Source organism: Diabrotica undecimpunctata, chromosome 9 (assembly GCF_040954645.1).
Source record: "Diabrotica undecimpunctata isolate CICGRU chromosome 9, icDiaUnde3, whole genome shotgun sequence".
Lineage (NCBI taxonomy): Eukaryota > Metazoa > Arthropoda > Insecta > Coleoptera > Chrysomelidae > Diabrotica > Diabrotica undecimpunctata.
Genome location: NC_092811.1, coordinates 80,201,231 through 80,227,677, shown reverse-complemented (window position 1 = coordinate 80,227,677; position 26,447 = coordinate 80,201,231). Strand labels below are relative to the sequence as shown.

Sequence of the window (26,447 nt, the reverse complement as noted above, 5' to 3'; positions counted from 1 at the left end):
TCACAACCCAATGTGGAGCTCAACAAATTTTATTACCAAAGGCAGATTAATCGAAGACCTGTTTAGAAAACAGAAAACTTAAACCTTCTCAATGATGGACGACCAACCAGATATAATGTACATGATGGTACAACATCGGTAATCGATCTATCGATTTGTAGCCAAAGTCTTTCAATCGCATTTAACTGGGATACTCTACCCTTTTTATATGGGAGCAACCATTATCCAATAAAGTATCTGAATTTTCTAATAACATTACCTCTGAGTACCAACCGGTCCGATAATAGAAACTGAAAAACGCTAATTGGAATAAATACGCTGAGGCCATAGAAATAAACATAGAATCACTAGACACCAGTTTTGACAACACTAATATAAATGAAACTCTAAACATTGTTACTAATATACTTATATACTAAAACACATATAGGAAAAACAAAAATATTAAGGAAACACAAACCTTTACTAAGGTGGAGCACAGAATGTCAAAACACAATCAAGCAATATAATATATCTTTCAACAAAATGAAAAAACACATTAACGCAAGATATATAACAAAAACTGCTCGAAAAATCAACTGGAGGAAATTTTTCTCAAATAATAATAAAACTAATTCAACATCTTTATCTACAGTCTGGCACAATATTCGTAAAATATTAAGAAAAAACAAATTTTATAAAGCACCTTTTATTACTCATAATACTAATATAATAACAAAACCCAATGAAATAACCTATGCTTTTGCTACATATTTCGAAACAAACTCCAGCAGTAGCAACTATTCCGAAGAGTTTGTACTACACAAATTCAACACAAAAAACAACAGCTTGATTGTGAAGATAAAGCTAATAGTTCTATCAATATCCCTTTATTCTTAGATAAACATAACTTTACCCATAATACTATTATAAACTCTACTCCTGGACCTGATAATATACCTTTAATATTCTCGGAAAAAATGCCAGACAACGCTAAATGTGTTCTTCTAAAAATTTTTAATAGAATATGGTTAAATAATGTCTTTCCAACTTCCTGGAGCAACTTAATAATTACATATTTTCTCAAACCTAACAATGCACGAACTGAAATTTACTAATATAGACCTATTTCACTTACCAATTTAATGTAGAAAGTCATGGAAAAAATAGTTAACGAAAGATTGCTATTGATTTTCAAAGAAAATCACTTTCTGGTAAACGAGCAGAGTGGATTTCGACAAAACCGTGGCTGTGTTACTGACTTAACAAGCTGGAGGGCCCGGGTTCGAATCCTGGCACCGACAAAATTTTCAATTTCTAATTTAACTGAGCTGCCACCGTGCTTCGGAGGGCACGTAAAGCCGTAGGTCCCGGCTACGAAAGTAGTCGTTAAGTCATGTTAGGGGCGCTTGCGCGACCTAAAAACCCTAACACTAGACCTTAGCCAGAAGGTTACACGAACTTACTTACTTAGAGTCTGAAATTATGAAATCTTTTGCAAACAAACATCAAAGCATTTGATACGGCATGGCGTTATATTATTATCAGAATACTTCATACATGGAATTTTAGAGGTAATATCATTAATAACATTTCAAATTTTCTTAAACAACGGAATTTTTAAGTAAGGGTTAACCACTGCACATCTTTAATGAGACATCAAGCAAATGGCATCCCTTAAGGGTCTGTAGTAAGTGCAACGCTATTTTTAATTGCCATGAATAATATTATACCCTCAAAATCTAGCTTGGTTCGTGGAAGATTCTATCCAGATGATTTGGTGTTACTATCTTCAGGGAAAAATATATTCTTAGTTCAGCTTCACGTACAAACCGCACTTTACGAATTTGAAAACTGGTCGAAGAAAACAGGATTTCAGTTTTCACTCAGCAAATAAATAAATTTTTTACAAGTACTTGTTACCTACAAAGAAACGTGATCCAATTAAACCACAGCTAATATTATATAATCTTAATCTTAAATAAGATCTAAAATAGATTACGGTTCCATAGTATATGCATCTGCCAATCTGTATTACATCACCTTGACGTTATTCAAACTACGGCATTAAGAATAGCCACAGAAGCATTCCGGACCAACCCAAAAGAAAGTTTAAGAGCAGAAACTGAAGAGGCACCACTTATATAAATATAAAAGGATGTATTTAACTCTCACATATGCATTTGTCGCTAATTCTAATCCAAACAATCCAACTAGATACAATATATTCACTAATCGTTTTAGATACCGAAAATAGGAATGTAAAACCACCATTCTACGAAAGAGTTAGGCAAACTCTTATGACTTTACAAATTCCGATACCAAATACTTATTTTAACTTTATAGGAATTCCTCCTCCTTGGACAATAAGCATAATCAATCTAACACATCCTTAAATATCTGTAGAAAGAATGATACTCCCTACCCCTTAATCAAAAATAACTTCATCAAAAAACTTCTATCACTTATACACAGATACCTCAAAACATCTACTGGAGTTGGGTCAGCTGTATTTACTTTAAATATTACACTTGAGTATAAACTACCATCCTTAAGCTGCATACACACCGGCGAGTTATATGCCATATACTTAGCTCTTACTAATATTAACTCCGGTAATATATTAAAATCTCTTATAATTACCAATTCTCTCATTCCATCAAAACCACTAACCAGCTTTGCACAACACATCAAATTGCTCTCCCAATTAAAAAAGAACTAGTTGCTATACAAAACAGTAACTTCAAGGGAACGAAGAAGCTCATTGTCCAACAAGCAAGAAACAGTGAAACCGCGAATGAAGTGAGATATGTAGTGCTGAATGACTTAAAATCAATTGTGAAAGTAAAAGTTAAAAATTTGTGGCAAAACCAGTGGGACAGTTCAACTTCAAAACTTCGCGAAGTAAGAACATAATGTAGAACCATGAAAATATCAAATTTCCAACAGGACTTATTAATTAGTTCTTACTCGACTTCGTCTAGGAATTACCCGACTTACCCACAGGCATATAATCGGCCACACGTAGTCTACTTTATGTGTTAATGTCCTTGTAGTGTGTCCAAGATACCAGTTGCAAAGACAGACCAGCCGCATCATCGGATCAGCAAGTAAAGTCTTATCTTGTCTTAAAGTCTTAAGAAAAGTGTATAATTGAACAATTGGTAAAATTCCGTAAAGACATTAATATACTTAACAAAATTTAATATTTATCTCAATTATCTCATGTATATGTTTATATGTTGCTAACAACCTCAGAGGTTAATGCAATAATGTTTGTAAATAAAAAAAACTAAGCAATGATTTGAGTCTATATTTGCGCCTCTATAACTTCTGCAGTTTATTACATCTGTTTCATACCTTAAATCTATTAGAAAGTTATTAATCTGCCTCGTTCTGCCATCAGGAGAGGTCCAGGTTACCTTGTATATGTTTTTGTATTCAAAATAGATGGTAGCGGCTGTCATATTTAGTGTTGCTGCTAAGTTTATCACTCGTAGTTCATTATCGCTACTGATGTGTAACCTATGCTTTCCTATCGTGAGCACGAAAACTCAATCTCATCCTATTCTTGCATTCATGTCACCTAATACAATCTTAATGTCATATCTTCTCCAGTAGGCTTGTTCTGGGACCTCGAAAAACTGTTCTTTTATTTTCTTTGGTTTATCATCAGTTGGGGCATGTGCATTGATCAAACTGCAATTAAAGAATCTCCCTTTTAATTGCAAAAAGGGCATTCTTTGACTGTAGACTGTAGACTCAATAATAAGGTCTTTTGTTTTTCAGTTTGCAATAAATCCCACCTCAATATATCAAATGAGTTCTCTTGTCAAGAGTGCTAGTTCCCGTCCACCGCATTTCCTGTAGTGCTAAAACATCTACTTTGTACGTGTTTACTATGTCTAGTAAAGATGCGCCACAGTTCGGTACAGGGTTCGGGTGTTCCATGTTCCTAATCTCAATTCCATTTTCCGTTTGCAGTCGTCGTCGTGAGTTCCGTCCAGCTAATAGTTCCTGCGGTTACGCAACATGTTTTTTACAGGAAGAGGTTGTCGGCCTCTAGCCCAACCACCAACCTGGAGGGCCAGGGACTCTTCTGTTAGGGTTGCTATACCTTAGTATATTTTAATTCGCGGTTGGTATTTTTATTTACCAGCTACCCACTGGTAATGGCCAGTTAGGGCCTTCGCCTATCCACCACATGGGACGCGTCCGATGGGAGACAGACAACTCCACACAGACCTAACTTCCTCTTTTTTAAAAATTTTGTTGTGTGCGGCAATATATCTTTATACTTCGCTCCATACCAACTCTAAGGTGTTGTAATCACAGTGATAAAGCGAATGGCGAAGAATTTTCAAATTATTTTGTTGTGCAATATATTCAATTATATATCAATCGGAATTTACGCTATAACTGTTGACATTTTTCAACAGTTCTCTTTTTAAATCATTTTCTTTAAAAATATATCTTCCGATAGATGCCATGTTTTTATTTCTTCTATGGAAGCAGTGTTAGAAACTTTCTCCAATTTACTGCTATGATAAGGAGCATTAGCTATTACCACAACTGTTTTTTCTGGCAAATTAGGAATTAGGTTAAGTTTGAACCAATTTTCAAAAAATGGACAATCCATTTCGTTATGGTTATCTTGGGTATTTTTCTTTGCCGGAAACGTCCACGAGGACCACGAACTCCAGTTAATTTTAAGCCTGTGGTCAGTCCACGAAAAATGCATCTCTTTGCAATTTATTGAACGAGTCTACTTATTCTTGTGATACACTATGGCCGACGTTTACCCATTACTCATCTAAATAGACGATATTGTAGTTTTTTTGGCGGTATCGACGAATAAATCGTAGGTAATGATGATGTTATAAAACTATCTCCTGTTTCTCAATTAAAATCAACTTTCTCAGCCTCCTGATGCCAACCAATATGTAGCTTCGCCGTTTTTAAAATTTTAAACTGTTTGTCCTTATGTCGTGTAGTGTTAATGTATAATTTTATGTTTATAACATTTTCAATAGATTGTTGGATAGGCCAAAACTTTACGAAATGTCCCTGAAGATACTCTAGGAGCGAAAGTACTTGAGCAAGATTTAATTAATAAACTGTGCTCGATATCTGCCTTTCATTTGATTAAAATTTTTCTATAAAACTATGCAGAAATGGTACTGCTCTAAACATCCAGATGAAAAAATTTTTGGGAGATCCTTGTCACCTTGAGCTCGATAATGAAATAGCAACACTAGAGGTCAATTCGTTGCTCCGCTAAGTATCTGGGATGAGCAATTTTTTTTAAAAGTGGGTGAAAGCCCTATAACTTAAAACTACATATTAATAATATTAAAACAGTATCGAAGATAAAAATATTCCAATTAATCGGAGCCTATTCCAAGCGGACTCGTTAAGTCCACTTGTAGTATAGGCAAAAAACAAAAGATGTCGGTCAGTGAAAACCACCATTTTTAACATTTTGACAAAAAACGTAAGGACTTAAAAGGTTATGCGATTTCCTGGAATTTTCTGTTCAAATTTTTACGTGAGGTCCATATTTTCCGAGTTAAGAGAAAAAATAGTAACAAAGCATATTTATTGGATTATCTCGTTTATGATTAACTTTATAACTTAACGACATAAATGTACATAAACAAAAAATGAAGAGAATTACATTTTAAACAATTTTGATCTCTTTGGTTTTTTGCTAAATTCAATATTTAATCGTACGTATGCGAAAGGCGCGAGCGTAACACCTTGCGCGAATTCTTCTTCTTGTAGTTACTTGTCCTATCGGAGGTTGGCCATCATCACAGCTGTCCTTACCTTATTGGCGGCTGCTCTGATAAGATTTACTGAGCTGCAACTATATCACTCTCTTAAGTTTCTTAGCCAGGAAATTCTTTGTCTTCCTATGGATCTTTTACCCTTGATTTTACCTTGTATTATAAGCCTTAATATTTCATATTTCGCACCTCTGGTAATGTGGACTAAATATTTCAGCTTTCCTGTTTTGATGTGCTTTGTGACCTCGTAATCCTTTTGTAGCCTTCTTAACACTTCTGCATTTGTAACTCGTTGGGTTTATGGTATTTTCAAAATCCTTTAATAGCACCAGATCTCAAATGATTCCAATTTCTTTATATTATCCACGTTTAGTGTCCAGCTTTTCATTCCATACAACAACATACAGGTCTAGAACACGTAGCATCTTAAGGCTCTTATCCTCAGCTCCAAAGAAAGATCTTGATTAACAAACATTGATTTTATTTTTATAAATGCTTGTCTTACACCTTGGTCATTGTTTTCATTTACTCAGGTTCCCAGATATTTGTAGTTATTCACTCTTTCTACTTGTTTTACCTCAATATCTAGCCTTCGTTCTGTATGTTTCTTAGAAATAATCACGCACTTGTTTTTTTTTAACGTTCATTTGTAGTCCATATTTATACTGACTTGATGTAATCTATTTACTAAGCGTTGCAATGCTTCTAGACTGTCTGTAAAAATAGCGGTGTCGTCTGCGAATCTTATACTGTTCAAGATTTTTTCGTTTTTTTTTAATATATCTTGTGGTTCCTCTGATATTGCTTTCTTAAAAATAGCTTAGCTGTTCAGATTGAATAACAATGGAGACAGCACGCAACCCTGTCTAACACCTCTTTTGATTTCCATAGTTTCTGTATCGATATTTTCGATTCTAACCTTTGCTTTTTGAGTCCAGTACAGATTGACAATAACCCGTATATCAAAAGCCCTTTGATAATCTATAAAGCAGACATAGAGACACTGGTTTATATGTAGTCGTCTTTGCGCGAGAACGTTAAAAGCAAACAGAGCCTCTCTCGTCCGTAGTCTTCCTCTGAATCCAAACTGGGTGTCATCTATATCTTCTTCTGTTTTTTTGTATAATCTTAACTGTATTATTTTGAGAAATATCTTAAGTGTGTGACTTATTATGGAAATTGTTCCATACTGGAAGTATTCTGTCGCGTAAACTGACTTTAGTAGTATTCGAAACGTGGACAGCAACCAATCTTTGGGTATTACTCGTGTTGTATATACTTTGTTAAACGTATCTAAAAGTATATGCAGTATTTCTTCGTCCATGCAGTTAATTATCTCAGTGGGTATCTGATCTGGGCCTACTGATTTTGCGCTCTTTGCATTTCTAATTGCCTGTTCTAATTCGCACATTATTATTTTCGGTTCTGTTTGTTCCTTCCGTTCTTCTTGTATCATTCTAGCATCGTCGAATAGTGTCATTATGTATTCTTAGTGCCAAAATCTTAGTTTATCTTTGATGTCTGCAATGAGTTTACCATTATTATCTTTGAGTATTCCATAATGTGCTTGCTTTTTGGTATTTGTTAGTTCTTGTATTTTTTATGCATAATAAAGCTGTCGTATTTTCTGTCATACTCTTCCATTTCTAGGCACTGATCAGTTAACCACTTTTCCCTGTCTTTTTTTATCTCTACTTTAATTCTTCTTTGTAGTTCTTGATATTTTGGCTCATTTCTCTCTTTGGTTTTTCTCCTCTCTTATTAGGGTTATGGTCTGAGTTAACATTTCCTCCGGGGTATGCTTTAATTGAGTTTTTGTATTTATTGTTGACTAATATAATAATCTATTTGATTTCTGACTATGCGGTCTTTGTTGTCTGAAGCAGATCTCCAAGTGTGTAATATTCTCTCGGGTAGTTGGAACATTGTGTTTATTATTGCAAAATGTTCATTTTGACAAAAATCCACAAGTCTAAAAAAAATCTTGCGGGGATTGGTTTTACAGAAATTGTATTTCTGTAAAATGTATGTGTCTTATGTATGTAAATATTTGTATGTAAATATTACAAATGAAAATTATCTAAATTTTTTTAACGGAACTTACATTGAGGTTAACCTTTAAATAAAACAATTTAAATTTATGGTTATGTACCAAATTTTCGAAAAAGATAATACTGACTGTCATGTTATGTCGAAATGAAATATCAAATATTCTTGAAATATTAATTAATTATTGATAACTTTATTTAAAAGAAGACTGATATGACAATTAGCTAATCCATAAAACTTATATTTTATTCATTTATAATTTTAGTTTATCATGAAAGCAAAAATTTTTTTATTAATAAAAAATATCTATTTTTGCTTAAAAAAATTTTAACAAACAGTACCTGGCTGGTATTTCCTTTAAGAAGTTTTTGGAATTGAAATTGGATCAAAAACACTATCACACACAAACTGTAAATGGTCTGGCACGACCATGGAACAGGACAAAATGTCCTGCGGAGGTGGAACACTGATTCGGGCTTCAAATTATCCTGGATGACAACAAAATGCAATCTTCAAAACTCGGCCACTTAATTTCTTCTTAAAACCACATGGAACTCTTAATTGGTTGAAAACGCTGTCTTACAAATCTCTCAGATAGGGCACAGCGCAAAAAAATCGGCGATTAACTCAACAAAAACTGATAAATAATATTTTGAGCACAAATTCACCTTTCAAATTAAAAAAATTCGGCTTTGAAGACTACACGCCCACTGCTATCTCTTCCAAAAATGAATCTCTTTCTAACTAACTACACTTCACGATTTTCCGATGACAACAAAAAAAAACGAATAACAAAAAAACAATATTTGAATTTGAAGAAAACTCGGACTAAATAATAAAACCAAACGCTTGGCATTCCATCGAAGAATAAATCACTTTACACTATATTTCCATGACAAAAAGAATGACAAACATACAATAACGAATTTGACGAAAAATCCGGACTCAAACAATAACTAACTGCTTCCACGGTCCATCGTCGAGTAATTTCAGTCTCCCAAAACCGGTCTCTTGCCCGCACCAGCGAAAAGATTTCTGTTTATTTGACGCGTAAAATATCCTAAAGCGACATCACGATCAAAGAAATACCAAAGAAATACCCATATGTGTTATATAAACAAAACTTAAAATGTTTATATTATCAATCTCAGCGACGAAAACGGATTGAGCATATTTTTCGGTGTTTTAACATATACAAAAGGAAATCGAAATGCTAAAACCTTCTAGTTGCCAATTAACGTGCAACGATTTAAAGGATTTATTTAGTCAAATACCATCCCCTCGCATTATTCTGGATGACGTTAATAGTTATAATATTTGAAGGTCCCCTTATACAGATGCTAAAGAAAGAATTGTTAAAAATATAATTTCAGATTTTTAATTGAATTTTCTTAATGATGGATTTTCAACCAGATTTAACGTTAACACCGCGGAATCTTGAGCAATTAATCTAAGTTGAAAACGCTTTATCCGAGTTAAAAAACACTAGCCCGAGTCCACGACATTCCGGTAATATTTATAAAATATTTTCCTTCCTCGGCCAAATTATTTATTTTTCAACTTTCAAACTCAATTTTCCAAACTGATAAATTTCCATCAATTTGTTCTAAAGCTTTAATAATATTTCTTTTATAACCTAAAAAAATTAAACCTACACCTTGACTATCATTTTGACATGTTCTATGAGCAAATAAATGGAAAAAATAGTCAATATCAAATTAATGTGGACATTGAAATCATCAAATCGCTTAATTCTGAAACAAAACGGTTTTAGATAAAATCGTTCGACCATTGACAATATTCTTGATCTAGAATCTGACATTCATAAATTGGATTATTAATATTAATATATATATATATATATATATATATATATATATATATATATATATATATATATATATATATATATATATATATATATATATATATTATATATTGAAAGGAGTACGACCGTTTAAATTTAAATACACAATGTGTATAATTAAGTATAAATAACTAGTTTCTGTGTAAAATTGCAATTGTACTCTTATAATAAGTTTTGCAATACCAGCTGAAGATCCAAATATTTTTTTTGACTAAACCATAAATGGATTATTTTTTATAATTCAATCAAGTAGTTTTTCACATGAAACGTAAAAATATGCAAAAGTATTTTAATAGTTAGAGCTAAAATTTTAACACTAAGGAGGACGTTATTTTATGTAATAAAGTCCAGTTGTCTGAAAATGGCCAGTATGTGTTTATATTTCTATAATTATTTTAGTTGCGGAAAATATTCTGCACTGCGTCTTGGGTCACAATCACGTAAGCGACCTTCGAAAACTAAGCCGTCAAGTCATTAGCAACTCCTGCAAGATGAATCATTCTAAGGATGGGAAAAACCTACCGATTTTAACCGAAAACCGGTTTTTTTACTTTGCAATAACCGGTTTTATCGGTTGTTTTTTTGTGTCGGTTATAACCGGTTTTTATTTTTAAAGTAAAAACCGGTTATTAGGTTTTTACGGTGATTAAGATTAGGTTAGGTAAACTCCATTCGCTTAGCTCGGGCATATTTTGACAGATTCATTGTCGGAAACCTACAACACAACAATTCCTACTTCTCAGTATTAATAGCTCAAGTATCCTACTATTGCATACTACTTTGTTTAAAAAAAGAAGAATTATTTTTAATAGTGGAAGTGTATACCAAACACTTCAAATTTTGGGTAGTATATATTTAAAAAATATATTTTAGTTGTTATAATTTAACATAAATATTTATTACATGGTGCAGGTAAATAAATATTTATTGTTGGTTATTCGCAAAGTTCTATTTTATTTACTATTTAGTTAGTTTACTATTAATATTGGCTATGAGTACGTGTGCTTGGTTGTATAGTAATTTCCAGCCACTTTTAGTCTGTCAAAAAGTAACTAACTTCGCAAAAAAAAAATATTAAATTCACTAGACAGTTCGGACTGGGAATAGCGAACCGAGTATATTATTTTGGATCCAAATCATAATTATTATTCTCAAGTAATTATTCCAAACAAAACTATAATTCAAATTTTATTTTATAAATACAGAAGCAAACTGAAAGTGCAAACTTGTAACCTATTGGATTAAAAAACCGAAAACCGCCAGGTTACGCCGCAAGCAAAAAAAACCGCAAGCAAAAAAAACTGGTATAACCGAAAATCGGTGTTTTTTCAAAAACCGTCATCCCTAAATCATTCACCAAAAGATTGCAACTTCTTCTTTCAAAGAACACATGCCAACAACGGACACCTCTTGTATTCGGAGTAATATAAGCAACGATCGTTTTCCTTTTATGTCACCTGTATCTAAGACAATGGAAAAGCTCATCAAGCAATCCAACAGATGAATCTAAAGATCGCGATAAACGTTTTGTATTGGATAAAGATTCGCATGGATCGGAACAATGGCAAGATGGAACAAAATATTATTATTTTTGGCATTCTTGAAAATTTACAATACTTGCGAAAGCAGAGGCATATTACTTGGATGGTACATTTCAGTACGTTCCAAAATTTTTCTTGTAATTATTTACGATATATAGATTATTAAATGGGCATTACTCGATTAATTCGTTGCTTCGAAGAAGTTGGTGTCATTTTAAGTCCATTAAGACTTGTGGCTGATTTCGTAATTGCCGTTTGACGTCTCTGAAACGAATTGGGTGTTTATTTCACTTGACTCGAAGTTGGTATCGCAAAATCCAAAAACTTGGTTTTGTAACCACTTACAAGAGGGGAGATTCCAACGGCAAGTGGCTGCACCACTTATTTGGCCGGCCATTTTTGGACCCAGAATGAGGGCGATTATTTTGTCAACGATTTCATGCGGATATCCCTAACTTGCCTTCATTTATGAAAATGGCCGATTATAATATGTTAGAGAACTACGTAAGTAATGAGTCTCTTTTACCACTTAATGTTTGGGCATCCCAGCCCAGCCATATATACATTTCACCACAAATCATGCGAATCCTTTCATTCCCATTTTACCAACCATTTTTACCATTCTCATCCCAATATCTCTACTTTTGTATCTACGCTTCTACAGTACTAAACAATGGTATACATAAAACTGCAAAGTTTACATGTACCTGTCCTGTTTTCACAGGATAATGTTTCTTATGCTTTAACCGTTTATAAAAGCCAGGAGACTGTACTTAGGCATTTTGATTTCTTCTGTCATAATAAATAGATTTCTAATTAGTTAATAAGTTGAGAAATATTTCCGATATAAACGGAAACAGCTCATGTTCATAAATATTTTCATTATAAAGTTCACTAACGAAACTATGGAACTGAATTTTCAGATCTTAAAACCGGTAAGATTGGCAGATACGTCCAATAGGCCACACCGTAAAAAAATTGATATTAATATCTATTTTAAAGTAATTTGCTTAAAATAATTTCTGAGTTTAATAAATTACCACATAAACGAGAAGTGTAACAGGTAACTGGCAATCTTCCGTATTAGAAACCAGAGCCTTGGGGCAAAAATGCTGGTGATAAGTTTACCTGTCTGCGGTGATGAGTTTACCCATCTCCAAAGGATGCCGGTGATCAGTTTACTATATCTCGGAGGGTCCAATAATTTTATAAGGGGCTATAAAGTGATGAGTTTGTACACATACGTTAACTTTATTGTTGGAGGTACCAAAGCAATTATTTCAGCAATTTTCACACTTCGCATCCGATGTAAAATATTTTCCAAAAGGAACCTCATGGTTCCCCAAAACAATTTCGTGTCAATACTCATCGGTACCTTATATTTCATACCTTCCTTTTTAGTCAGATTTATATTATAAAAAAAAATGACTTTTCTATTCTGTCCTGCCTAAACGAGTATTTTTGTTATCTAGTTAATTTTTCGTACTGATTCCATAGATAGAAAGCCATATTATTTTTTGTTTTTCTCTTCGTAATAGTTGAGTCCTTTCTGTCAAAAATGGTTGCATTTTTAATTGCTTTGGTGTCTCCAACAATAAAGTTAACTTTCCTTTTTTTTAAAAAAAATTTTTATTTTTTTTTAATTGTTTACTAAGCTCTAATTAAAACAAGGTACTTTTTCTCCTAGCTTCATGTTTCGATATATTGTACATCAGCGATAGAAGAGAAGTATTGTGTTATATTGTTTTCTTGATAACATATTGTGACATTTTTTGAACTTTTTTAGGTTTGTATAAAATCTAAAAAAATTTTAATGAGTTTTGTGTACTGTAATTTTATTGTAATTATTAAATGTATTTTTTAACACCTAAACCTATGTATTTGACATTGTTTGACATGTTTATATGACTTTACAATCATTAGAACTAAAGAAGTGCAGAAATACTACACGAAACGTGTTCTATTAAAAGATTGAAATAGTTTTTTCATAGTTTTTTTTCTCCTTGTCCGATATCATCATTTACAGTGTACTATATATATATATATATATACATATATATATATATATATATATATTTATATATATATATATATATATATATATATATATTTATATATTTATATATATATATATATATATATATATATATATATATATATATATATATATTTATATATTTATATATATATATGTATATATATATATATATATATATATATATATATATATATATATATATATATATATATATATATAAGAAGTATCCTTTCCCAAGTCAATATGCTCGTTTTCTAACTTAGCTGCACCGTACTGAAGACGACCAATAGTCCGAAATACGTATATACGGTTGCCTTCCATCTTATACACATATTTTATTATATTTTTTCCTTTGTTGCGAGCTATGCCGATACCTTTTACCTTCATATATATATATATATATATATATATATTGTGACGATTAGGGTTTATAGAAAATAATTTATAAGTTATATACTACATAATATTAGATATTTGGTTGTTTTAAATAAGTTATATACTAGAGAATTTAATAAAAATATATTTATGTGAGGGCATTTTTAATAAATTAGCATAATAATTGTAAAAAGTTGTATTTTAATATTGTAAATATATATAAGTGAGCCATGTGCTTAGGCAACCAAAAATACTCTCGGAGATTGACAGATATTTATACTCTGAAGTGACGTTTAAAAATATTTACGAATATAAAGTGGGTTATAATAATATATTGTTTGAAATGTGTATTTTATTAAATTAGAATGTTAAGTTACTAATTTAATTATATATTCTGATCTGAAAAGCCTAAATGTAAACAAAATTATTAATAGAAAAGAATGGAATTCTCTGGATCTCCGGAGATGGCCATGTTTGCGAAATGGTTTGTTCCAGAAAATTCATACAAGTATGAAATAGAACAAATTGGAACATGATCTCTTACGAGATGGTTCTAGAATGTCCAAAAGATATAAATACCCGTGATTTGGATTCAAGATGGCAGTTTTTGAAAGTTTTTAGTCAGAAAAGTTTTAGATAGTGCAGTCAGAAGAGTTTTAAGCAGTTTTTAGAAGTTTTTAGTCAGAAGTCAAGCAGTTTATTATGAAAGTTAGTTAGAGTCAGTGAATCAAGTACAAATAGTCCAATAGTTTAATATAGTGAGTTAAATGAAGATTAAAAATTATGCATATAATTTAATGCACATTTATAATTATACACAAATAATTATTGAAGATAAAAAAAGGTATATTGGAAGAAATTAAATTATATTATGGTTGGAGATTAGTATAAATCAACTTATAATAATTGGATATTGGTATATTGAAAAGAAGAATAAATATAAATGCTGTTTGCTGGTTTGGTTGGTGGTGTACAAATGCTGGTGAAGAAAACTATATCTTAAATTGGTAGAAGCTGATAATTTAAAAAAGTAATTTCACAAAAAACAAGGATAACCGAAGTACGAAGACTTTCAGTGGTGATTAGAATCTATATACTTAGTGGAAAATAGTTCATTTAGGCATTCAGTGAAAGAAAGGTACAAAATTTTGTTAATATAATTTAGTTAGTGTCATAACAATTTCAATTTTGAAGATAGTTTGTTTAAATTTTAGATTGTCTATAGAATTTAATTAGTTTTATAAGAATATCAGTTTAAAGATAGTTTATTTTAAATTTACATTGACTAGGTTAGATATATATGTGTGTTTCATAATAGTTATAATAAAGATAATTTAAAAAAAGTACTTACAAGCTAATTCTTTGAGAACCGCGATAAAAACCCTATATATTATATTATTAAAAATACTCATTGCTCATCATTCAAACAAAAAACACATCATAACAATTTGGCGCCCAACGCGGTGGCTCTCTATTTAAAAGAATTAGTTTGGGAAGATAAGTGCTCTCATATAATTGAATTAATTATCAGTAGAAAGGAAAAATTATAGATTTTATTTTTAATTATATTTGAACAAGTAAAGTCTCAAAATGTCTCAAGGAAAGAAAGGTACAAGAAGCAAAAAGAATGAAGAAGATGTGGAAATAGAAACACAACCTATACAAGAGGAGAGTTTAGTTCAAGTTCCACAAGACACTGCAGAAATGAATCCAGAAAGAGAGGAAAATGTCAATATGGCAGCTTTGATGTCATTAATGATGCAGATGAACAAGACAATGGAAGAGAATTCAAAAGAAATCAAAGAAGACATGAAAAAAATGGAACAGAAAATGGAAGAGAATTCAAAAGAAATCAAAGAAGACATAAAAAAATTGGAAGAGAATTCAAAAGAAGTCAAAGAAGACATGAAAAAAATGGAACAGAAATTGGAAGAGAATTATAGAAAATTAGAAAAGAAAATAGAAGATAATAATAATAAAATTGTAAAACAAATGGATAAAAAACTTGAAGCTGCAGAGAAAAAAGTAGCAAATGAAATAAAAAGTATACGGAATGACTACAAGAAACGGATAGACAATGAGAGGACAGAAGTAAAGAGGATTATTCAAGATAATAAGATAGATATAGAACAGAAAATAGAGTTACAGAAATGTAACTTAGAAGTAAAAATTAACGAAGACAGAAGAAACACAGAAGAAAAATTAGACGATATACAACAAAATATCCAAATAAATAGTAATCAAATAAGAAATGTGGAACAGAGAATAGATGATATTTCACAAATGAGAGACATAGGGAGACCTTATTTAAATTTAACAAATGAGACTGGGATTAAATTCTCTGGTAATATAAAAAATTTGCATCCTAGAGTATACATAAATAGTTTAAAACATAAATTAAGATTTGTGAATAATATTAATGATATTAAAGATTATATTAGAGTGACATTAAATGACAATGCAGCAACTTGGTTTGCTAGTATTGAAAATGATTTAGATAACTTTCAAACATTTGAAAATAAATTTTTAAATTATTATTGGGGTGAATTAGAGCAAGCAAAGTTTAGAGAAATTCTATATTTTGGAAAGTATAATCAAAATTTAAAATCAAATATGGTAGATTATGCATTGAAATTGATAACAGTTGCAAAATATTTAGAACCACCACTTAGAGAGGATGAAACAGTCTTAAATGTATCTAGACATTTTGATGCTGATGTTGTGCAAACCGTAACTGTACAAAATATTCAAACAATAGATAGTTTTATTAATTTTATTCAAAGAATACAAAGAGGCAATATGACAAGTAATAATAACAACAGAAAAAACAATAACTTTCAATATAATAAAAATGATATTCAACAATATAGACAATCATATAACATTAATACTAGGTATGGTAATAATTTACAAAATTTTAATAATAATAACAGTAATCCAAATAGACAGAACTTTAATAATAATACTAGTTATAATAGACAAAATTTTAATAATAATACTAATTATAATAGACAACATTTTAATGACAGTACTAATAATAATAGACAAGATTTTAATAATAGAAGAAATACAGAGCGACCTAACTATAACAGACAGGTAAATTGTGTTCGAAGGAATAGAAGCTGTGAAGACAGGGAACAAAATAGTACAAGGCAGGAAAATGTGAGTAGAAGTCATAGTAGGGAAAGACATAGGACATCAGATCCAAGTGGTCAGATACAATCTGACAATTCTAATAATCAAAATTTTGTGCAGTAAACTTTCTGAATTACAAGTTAGGCCATTGCTATTATGAAAAACCTTCTGAATTTATTTCTTTAGATGAAGATAAAATTATTGAATCTATTAATTTTATTTATATAAATGCTTTGGCCAAAAATAAAATGATTAAGATTATGATAGATACTGGTTCAGAAAGTACTTTAGTCTCGGAGAATTTTATTTTTAATACATTAAAACTAGCAGATATAATAAAGATTCCAAAAATTAAAATTATTGGTGCAAATAATAAGAAGTTGGGTGAAATTGATAAACTAGCCAATTTTAAAATTAATATTCTTAATAAAGAAATTAATATGCAAGGATTTATTGTCAAGGATTTATGTGTTGATATATTAATGGGAAATGATGAATTGGAAAAGAAGAAAGTAAAGATAGATTTTGAAGAAAAAATGGTAACTTTGGAAGGGCAAATAATTAAATTTATGCAGAAAGATGAGGTAGAAGAAGGAATAAGAGTTGATAGGATATTATTAAAAGAAAATAATGATGTTTATGAAGAAGAAATGTATTTTGATGATAGGGAAATGTCCCAAAAGAATGTAAAGAATAATTATTGTAGTGAATATTTAAGGAATGGAAATTTTAAGCAGATGGATGCCTACGAGGCGGAGTGCGTAAAATTGGAAGCAAGGAATAATGAGTATATAATGAAGAATAATTTTATTTGTAAAGAAGAAGATATGATAAAAGTTTTAAATTGCCCTGAAGAATATAAATCAATAGTCATTTCCATATTGCAGCAACACAAGGGACTTGTCAATAAAGAAAATAGAATTGCACAAAATTATATCCATAGTATAAAAGTTAAAGAAGAAAAAGATTTTAAAACAAAATCATACCAAATACCATATAAATACAGAGAAGAAGTAAACAAAACAATTAATAATATGTTAGAAGATGGGATCATTGAGAAGGCAGACACACGTTTTATTAACCCCATAGTAGTAGTACGAAAAAGATCAGGTGAAATCAGGTTATGTTTGGATGCAAGGAATATCAACAAGATTACGGAAAAGCAATTTGAAGCACCAATGAGTATAGATGGAATATTAGGAAGAATTACACGAATGTCATTTTTCACTAAAATCGATTTACAGCATAGTTTCTGGTTAATACCTTTAGAAAGAAAAAGTAGACAGTATACAGGATTTCAGATAGATGGAGTAGTATATCAATTCAAAGTAGTACCATTTGGACTTCAATCATCTTGCAGTGCTCTATGTAGATGTCTTCATGATATTTTGGATCAATATGAACATTTTGTAATTCACTACATTGATGATATCTTAATTTTTTCTAAAACGGCTGAAGATCATGAGAAACACCTAAAAATTATAATAAATAGATTAGACAAAGTGGGACTAAAAATAAATCAAGAAAAATGTACATTTTTTCAAAAAGAAGTCATATATCTAGGTTATAAACTTAACACTAAGGGAATCGAAATGGATCCAGAACGGACACAAGTCATTCAGGAATATAAAACACCACACAATTTAAGAACTTTAAGAGGATTTATTGGAATAATTAATTATTATAAAAGGATGATACCAGATCTAAGTATAAAAGAAATTCCATTACTTGAACTACTGAGAAAAGGTGTAAAATGGAGATGGGATCAGAGAAGAGAACTAGCATTCCAAGAAATTAAAAACATTTTTTTGTCAAATTTGAAAATATACTATCCTGACTATACACAGCCATTCATACTAAGAACAGATGCATCAATAGAGAGATTATCAGGGGTATTATTACAAATACATGATGGGGTCGAATACCCAATACAATTCATTTCAAGAATTACAAAGCCACATGAAAAGGGTTACTCAGTTTCAGAATTAGAACTAGCAAGTATAATACACTGTGTCACAAAATTAAGATTTTATTTGTTGGGTAATGAATTTACAATAGAAACAGATCACCAAGCTTTAACGTCTATATTAAATAACAAATATGGAAACAGTAGAATACATCGGTGGAGTCTAATACTTAGTGAATACTGCTTTGAAATCAAATACATTTCTGGAAAATCCAATATAGTGGCAGATGCTTTATCAAGGTTAGAAAATACATCACAAAAAGGGCAGCGAACAATAAAAATTGGATTAAATCAATTAGTAGAAAGTACCGGATTATATTCTAAAGAAGAAATTATAAGAGATCAGATCAATTTGAGTGAAAAACAAAAAGTCCTTAGGAAAGATGGGGTATATTATAAAATAATAAATGGCATAGAAGTATATGTAATAACTAGAACTTTAGCAAAGAAAATATTGAAAAATTTACATAACAATTATATGCATATTGGTTCAAGAAAGCTATGGATGCTATTTAGGGACAATTATTTTGCAAAGAATGACATAAGTATAGCAAAAGAAATTACTACCCAATGCCCAATATGTCAACTAAACAAAGAAAAGAATTTCAAAAACCAGAACACATATAAATCTAATGTTGTATATGAAAAACTAAATACAGTTTCCATGGATTTTATTTCAAATTTAGTTCTCAGTCCAACAGCAAAAAAGCATATACTAGTGATAGTTGATTTATATACAAAATTTATTAAACTATATCCCTGCTCCAGAACAAATGTTAAAACATTAAAATTATATATTAATCAATTTTTCGAAGAAATAGGACCATTTAGAAATTGCATAATAGATAATGCTACATATTTTAACAACCAAAAATTTCGGACATTTTGTGAGAAAAAGGGAATCAACATTCATTTTACAAGTATCAGACATCCTCAGGCAAATCCTGCAGAAAGATATATTAAAGAAGTTATAAAATATTTAAGGATACTGTGCCAAAACCAACATGAAACTTGGCAGCAACATATACCACAAGTAGAGTATTTTTTAAATAATACACATAATTTGAATACAGAAGAAGTACCAGAATATTTAATGTTTGGCCATATAGGAAACAGAAAGTGGATTAGTGAATATAATCAGGATATGTTAGAACAAGTAATGCAGAAAGTGAATAACCGAATTAGGAGGAAAGCTGAAAAATATATCAGAAGACAAAATCGAAATATAAAAAAACCAATCACATTTCAAAAAGGAGACCTAGTATTAATTCGTTCACTTAGAAAAAGTAATGTTAAAGAAAACCGTTGTAAGAAATTACAACCAATGTTTGAAGGTCCATATACAATTGAAAATCAGAATGGACTAAATAGTTATGTGTTAATAGATGCAGAGAACAGACTAAGAGGCATATTTCATATCAACGACATTTTTCAATATCATGAAGAGATTGAATAATATTTTCTATACCTTTAACACAAATATAATAACACTAATAACTTACTGATATATCCATTTTATTCAATAGACTTGATTTGTTAAATGGTAGATGGTAGATTTCATTATTTTGAATAAATTTGACATCATACTTGTTGAATTTTGTACATATGGAAATTGTTTGATACCCTAAAAATCATAATTTGGGGTTCGATACTAGAATTGCTATAAAAATGTCTTTCTAATATAATAAAGTGGAAAAACTTACCAATTTATATTGATGAAAGTTATTTTGAATGGAAATAATTCCTAGAATTTGTCTATAAATAAACAGAACACAATATCCATTATATTTTTAATTAAGGTTATATTTTATTCTCTCCATTTGACATGACAGTTTGACCATAGAATAGCCGAACTGTGCTCCGTTGTTCTCTGCTTTGACATAGACAGCGAACAGGGATGTATTTAACACATTTTAAATAAATAAAAAAAAATTTGATTTATTAAATTTAATAAGGTATGAGAAAATTAATATTTAAAAAAATAATAAGTAAATTATTTATTTTAAATATTATTTTTGGGGTATTGTGACGATTAGGGTTTATAGAAAATAATTTATAAGTTATATACTACATAATATTAGATATTTGGTTGTTTTAAATAAGTTATATACTAGAGAATTTAATAAAAATATATTTATGTGAGGGCATTTTTAATAAATTAGCATAATAATTGTAAAAAGTTGTATTTTAATATTGTAAATATATATAAGTGAGCCATGTGCTTAGGCAACCAAAAATACTCTCGGAGATTGACAGATATTTATACTCTGAAGTGACGTTTAAAAATATTTACGAATATAAAGTGGGTTATAATAATATATTGTTTGAAATGTGTATTTTATTAAATTAGAATGTTAAGTTACTAATTTAATTATATATTCTGATCTGAAAAGCCTAAATGTAAACAAAATTATTAATAGAAAAGAATGGAATTCTCTGGATCTCCGGAGATGGCCATGTTTGCGAAATGGTTTGTTCCAGAAAATTCATACAAGTATGAAATAGAACAAATTGGAACATGATCTCTTACGAGATGGTTCTAGAATGTCCAAAAGATATAAATACCCGTGATTTGGATTCAAGATGGCAGTTTTTGAAAGTTTTTAGTCAGAAAAGTTTTAGATAGTGCAGTCAGAAGAGTTTTAAGCAGTTTTTAGAAGTTTTTAGTCAGAAGTCAAGCAGTTTATTATGAAAGTTAGTTAGAGTCAGTGAATCAAGTACAAATAGTCCAATAGTTTAATATAGTGAGTTAAATGAAGATTAAAAATTATGCATATAATTTAATGCACATTTATAATTATACACAAATAATTATTGAAGATAAAAAAAGGTATATTGGAAGAAATTAAATTATATTATGGTTGGAGATTAGTATAAATCAACTTATAATAATTGGATATTGGTATATTGAAAAGAAGAATAAATATAAATGCTGTTTGCTGGTTTGGTTGGTGGTGTACAAATGCTGGTGAAGAAAACTATATCTTAAATTGGTAGAAGCTGATAATTGAAAAAAGTAATTTCACAAAAAACAAGGATAACCGAAGTACGAAGACTTTCAGTGGTGATTAGAATCTATATACTTAGTGGAAAATAGTTCATTTAGGCATTCAGTGAAAGAAAGGTACAAAATTTTGTTAATATAATTTAGTTAGTGTCATAACAATTTCAATTTTGAAGATAGTTTGTTTAAATTTTAGATTGTCTATAGAATTTAATTAGTTTTATAAGAATATCAGTTTAAAGATAGTTTATTTTAAATTTACATTGACTAGGTTAGATATATATGTGTGTTTCATAATAGTTATAATAAAGATAATTTAAAAAAAGTACTTACAAACTAATTCTTTGAGAACCGCGATAAAAACCCTATATATTATATTATTAAAAATACTCATTGCTCATCATTCAAACAAAAAACACATCATAACAATATATATATATATATATATATATATATATATATATATATATATATATATAAATATATATATATATATATATATATATATATATATATATATATATGTATATATATATATATATGTATATATATATATATAAGATAAAAGAAATAATAAATTAGACTTACTCACAATCAATTTAAATTGATTGTGAGTAAGTCTAATTTATTATTTCTTTTACCTTTTGAAATGGACTCACACAAGCAACACATTCATGATATATATATATATATATATATATATATATATATATATATATATATACATATATATATATATATATATATATATATATATATATATATTGCATTGCTCCTCTAGTGATCCTTTCCCAAGTTAACATGCTCCTTTTCTAACTTGACTGCACCGTACTGAAGACGACCAATAGTCAGAAATACCTATATACGGTTGCCTTCCATCGATATACTTTTTTGGGTTTTCTGTTTTGCGAGACATACCATTACATTTCACTTGTTTACTTTCATTACTTTCAAATCAATACAGTATGGCTTGGTTAATAATCCATATATATATATATATATATATATATATATATATATATATATATATATATATATATATATATATATATATATATATATGGATTATTAACCAAGCAATACTGTATTGATTTGAAAAGGGCATTTAGCACTTGCCGAAAATTTATTATTAGGAAAGAACTACATTTATGGAATATTCGTTTTTCGGTGAACCGGTGTTTTTGGAATACCTAAAGGATCGGGACTACTATCCCTATCCCTACATTATTTTTAGTGTCATTACATAATATTATTAACAATCTTACTAAACTTCTAAAGGCTCGATGACTCGATTTTTTGCAGATAATCTTATCTTTATAAAAAGACACAATACCAGGTTAATACTATTAATTTTTCATAATCACTTTATTTTAATTTCGTCTGATTTTATTCATTTATTAACTTAAAGTATGGTATTCATTTATTTAAATGGTTTAAATATTATTTCTTGTTAACTATTCTGAAATTATTTAAAAGTTAAAACTTACGTATAAAACCAAAATTCCTTATCTCTGTCAGCATCCAGCGATACATGCTTTCGAGAATAAAAATTACCTCTACTATTTCCTAGCCATACATCGAAACCATTGTTAAATAATATTAGAGCTAAGGAGTTATTTTTGGCCTGTAGAAAATGTTCGCACGATCCAAGCATGCCATGCTGTAATAATACTGGTTCTCGATTTTCTTGCTCCATCCTATTTAGAGGTTTTATTCTAAATATCTTTAAGATATATCCATCTTCTGTAATAACCTTATGAGGTTCAGCCGTCATTCCCATTTGATTTGTTAATTCCATCTGAAATATTAAAAGTTTATATATCCTCTATAATATAAGCTAAAGTACAGTTTATTCATTATTAATTTAATATAAACGGATACCAACATAATCATCTTTGTAGGCCTTTTCTATCGTTACGGAATCAATAATCATAAACAAATATACCAAATTAATTTACCAAAATACTGGTCTACATATAGTTTTTTTAACATATTAATATTTTGCTTGTAATGCAAAAAAAAAAAATTTTCTAGATATTTTCCAAGAAACTTATCTAAAATACGATTTCCGTTTATTTTTACAATAGAAATAAACACAAACAACTATTGACTTTAAAATTGCATTTCTCAATTGCAAGCAACTTATTTGATCTTACAAGTTCGTTGTGTTAATATATTTTAATTTTAATTAGGTATGTTTTTGTCAAACCTAATATGTTTTAATTTAAATTTAAATTATCCTAATTTGGGATGAAGTTAGTCCCTTTTTTAAATTGATAGCAGCTGTGTTTATAACAATTAAAAGTGATCTAATTAACTTCATTTGAAAAAACATACCTTAAACTTTGATTGTACACAATTTTAAAAAGATTGCCTTTTAAAACAATCGTCCACACAGCTTCAAAATGTGGTCCTTAAAATTGGCCGTCTATGAAACTCGCGGGGGCGGTAGAGGGGGAAGGAGCTGTTAACCTTCTTGTATAGGAGATACTGTATCTCTAGTCCTTGTTTATGGATTTCGACGTTTCTTTTTTTAATTTGTATTTACTTTTTGCGTACGTTACGGATATGTAATAAATAAATAAATAAATTGTTAAATAAACCATTTAATTTATTTAAACATTTTTTTTTAAATTTTTTTTTGTTTTCTATTAATATTTGAGGTAATAAATGTTTATGACTAATGTAAACTTATTCAATTAACGTCGTAAATAATAGTAATAATTAATAAATTGCTTTGGAAATAAATATTCTCAAATAAACCATGTTTTATATCTTGCTTAAGATGCCAGGCAGGTGGCTTTTATCGAAAAAGGTTATTGTTTTACCCACATGCTCAAACTTGTCTTAATTTGTATATTATGATGGCAGTACGCTAAGTTAAAAAGTTTACCGAGCATTTTATATGGCAGCCAATTTATGTGCAATAAATTTTAAACAAATTATAAAAAATTGCCTTTTTCACTTCATAACCACATTTTCTATGATTTTAAAATAAAAGTTATTCTGAACGCTTACTTTTAGCGTAAATTGCAGAAAACAACTAAAATTGCCAAGAAAAGCCAATTTTACGGTTTTTTCGAGGCAAACAAAAAATATGTACATTAGTATATATTTTTATCAGTAAAATATATGTATATAGTATGTAAGTCCAAAAAATAGACCTTTTTAAATTTAATAGCTTATCCATTTACAAACATAATGTCTAGAAAACTTTTGTATACAAAGATTAGGTGACTTTTTTTCCGAAATTTACATCGAAGTAGAATTTCTAAATACAGGGTATTGATAAATGATACGTCATTCCTTTAAACATCAAACCACCGTAATTTAATAATTTTAAACACCCTGTATGTTATAATTTTATTAAAAAAAAGTGCACTGTCTTTCAACAGTTTTATATACCTAAACATAATACTTTTGGAGATAATTGTGGTTTAATATTAAAAGTAAGATATTTATTGTTTTATTTTTGTAGACCGTCTAAGAAAAAGTATTGTCGTTATTTCTGATTATTAAAAATTTTAAAAATTAAATTATTTTTAATAAGAAGTTAAAAAAGTGAAGCATCCAATTTTTTTTTGTTAAGTTCTACGTAGATTATAACAATTAATAACAAAAGTTCAAAATTTTGTATTTGAACTTCCACACTTTTATAGAGCCTTTGTTTTACGCCTTCGTTTGTTGTACGTCTAATTATTAATCTTGACCTAAGTTTATGCGATTCCAAAATATATCCTTTTCTAACATGGAATGTTGTAGATGATCTATATGATAGTAACCATTTTCCCATTCTCATAACAAATAATGAAGAAAAATCAACAGGATCAGCAATAAAGTGGAAAAGTTCTAATGCTGACTAGGCAAGTTTCAGAACTGAACTGGACCATCAAATGGAACAAATTTTCTTCTCCAGAAATATAGATAATGATATAGATAATTTTAACAAATGCATTATCTCCGCTGCTGATATTTACGTAGGAAAAAGTTTAATAACTTCTATAAGAAAATTAACACCTTGATGGAAACTGGTCTTTATACGTATCGCCTGAACAGAAATTGCAAGAACCTCATTTGCTTTAAAAAAATTAGAGCGAAGGCGTAGTATAATCTTTATCAACACTCATAAAAGAACAAAGTTTCCATTTTAACTCATAGTACTGCCCCTTCTCAAGTTTCGAAGAAACTTAATTAAATGCGGGGAAAAACGAGCACACAAGAATTCCAGCTATTTTAAAGAAAAGTAATTCAGTAACCGATGATCAAGAAACCGGTGTACAATATCTTTTTTAATTTTTTAAATTTAACTCTTCTGTTTTAAACACTTTATTCACACTACAGCGACTCTTAAATTCTTCCAATTTGCTAAAATTCAGCTGCAGTTCCCGATACCATTCATATTCTTAAAAAATTTTCGCATATCTGCCGTTCAAAAAATTCCCAAATTATGGAAAGAATTTATCGTTATACTAACCGAGAAATAGGACAAATCCCCATATAATCCAAATTATTATCGTGCTATTTTAGTAACCTGCTATTTATGTAAGCTGCTAGTAAATGTAAAAAACAAAAGACTAATGTAGTATCTAGAAAAATACAAAAATTTAGATTCAGCTCAATCCAGATACCGTTCATCCCAAAGGACGGCTGACAACTTAGTAATGTTACAAAATACAAATAGAGATCACAACTGCCTTTCAAAAC

At 29.5% G+C, this 26,447-nt stretch overlaps 1 protein-coding gene across 1 annotated transcript in view; it reads right to left on the bottom strand.

Moving 5' to 3' along the window:
• The window catches only part of LOC140451181 (lipase 1-like), a 103,538-nt gene that overhangs the window by 62,135 nt on the left and 14,956 nt on the right, over positions 1-26,447 (bottom strand). Inside the window, exon 2 of the mRNA XM_072544915.1 lies at positions 23,231-23,541. Coding sequence (XP_072401016.1) covers positions 23,231-23,541 — 311 coding nt within the window. The remainder of the gene's footprint in view (positions 1-23,230; positions 23,542-26,447) is intronic.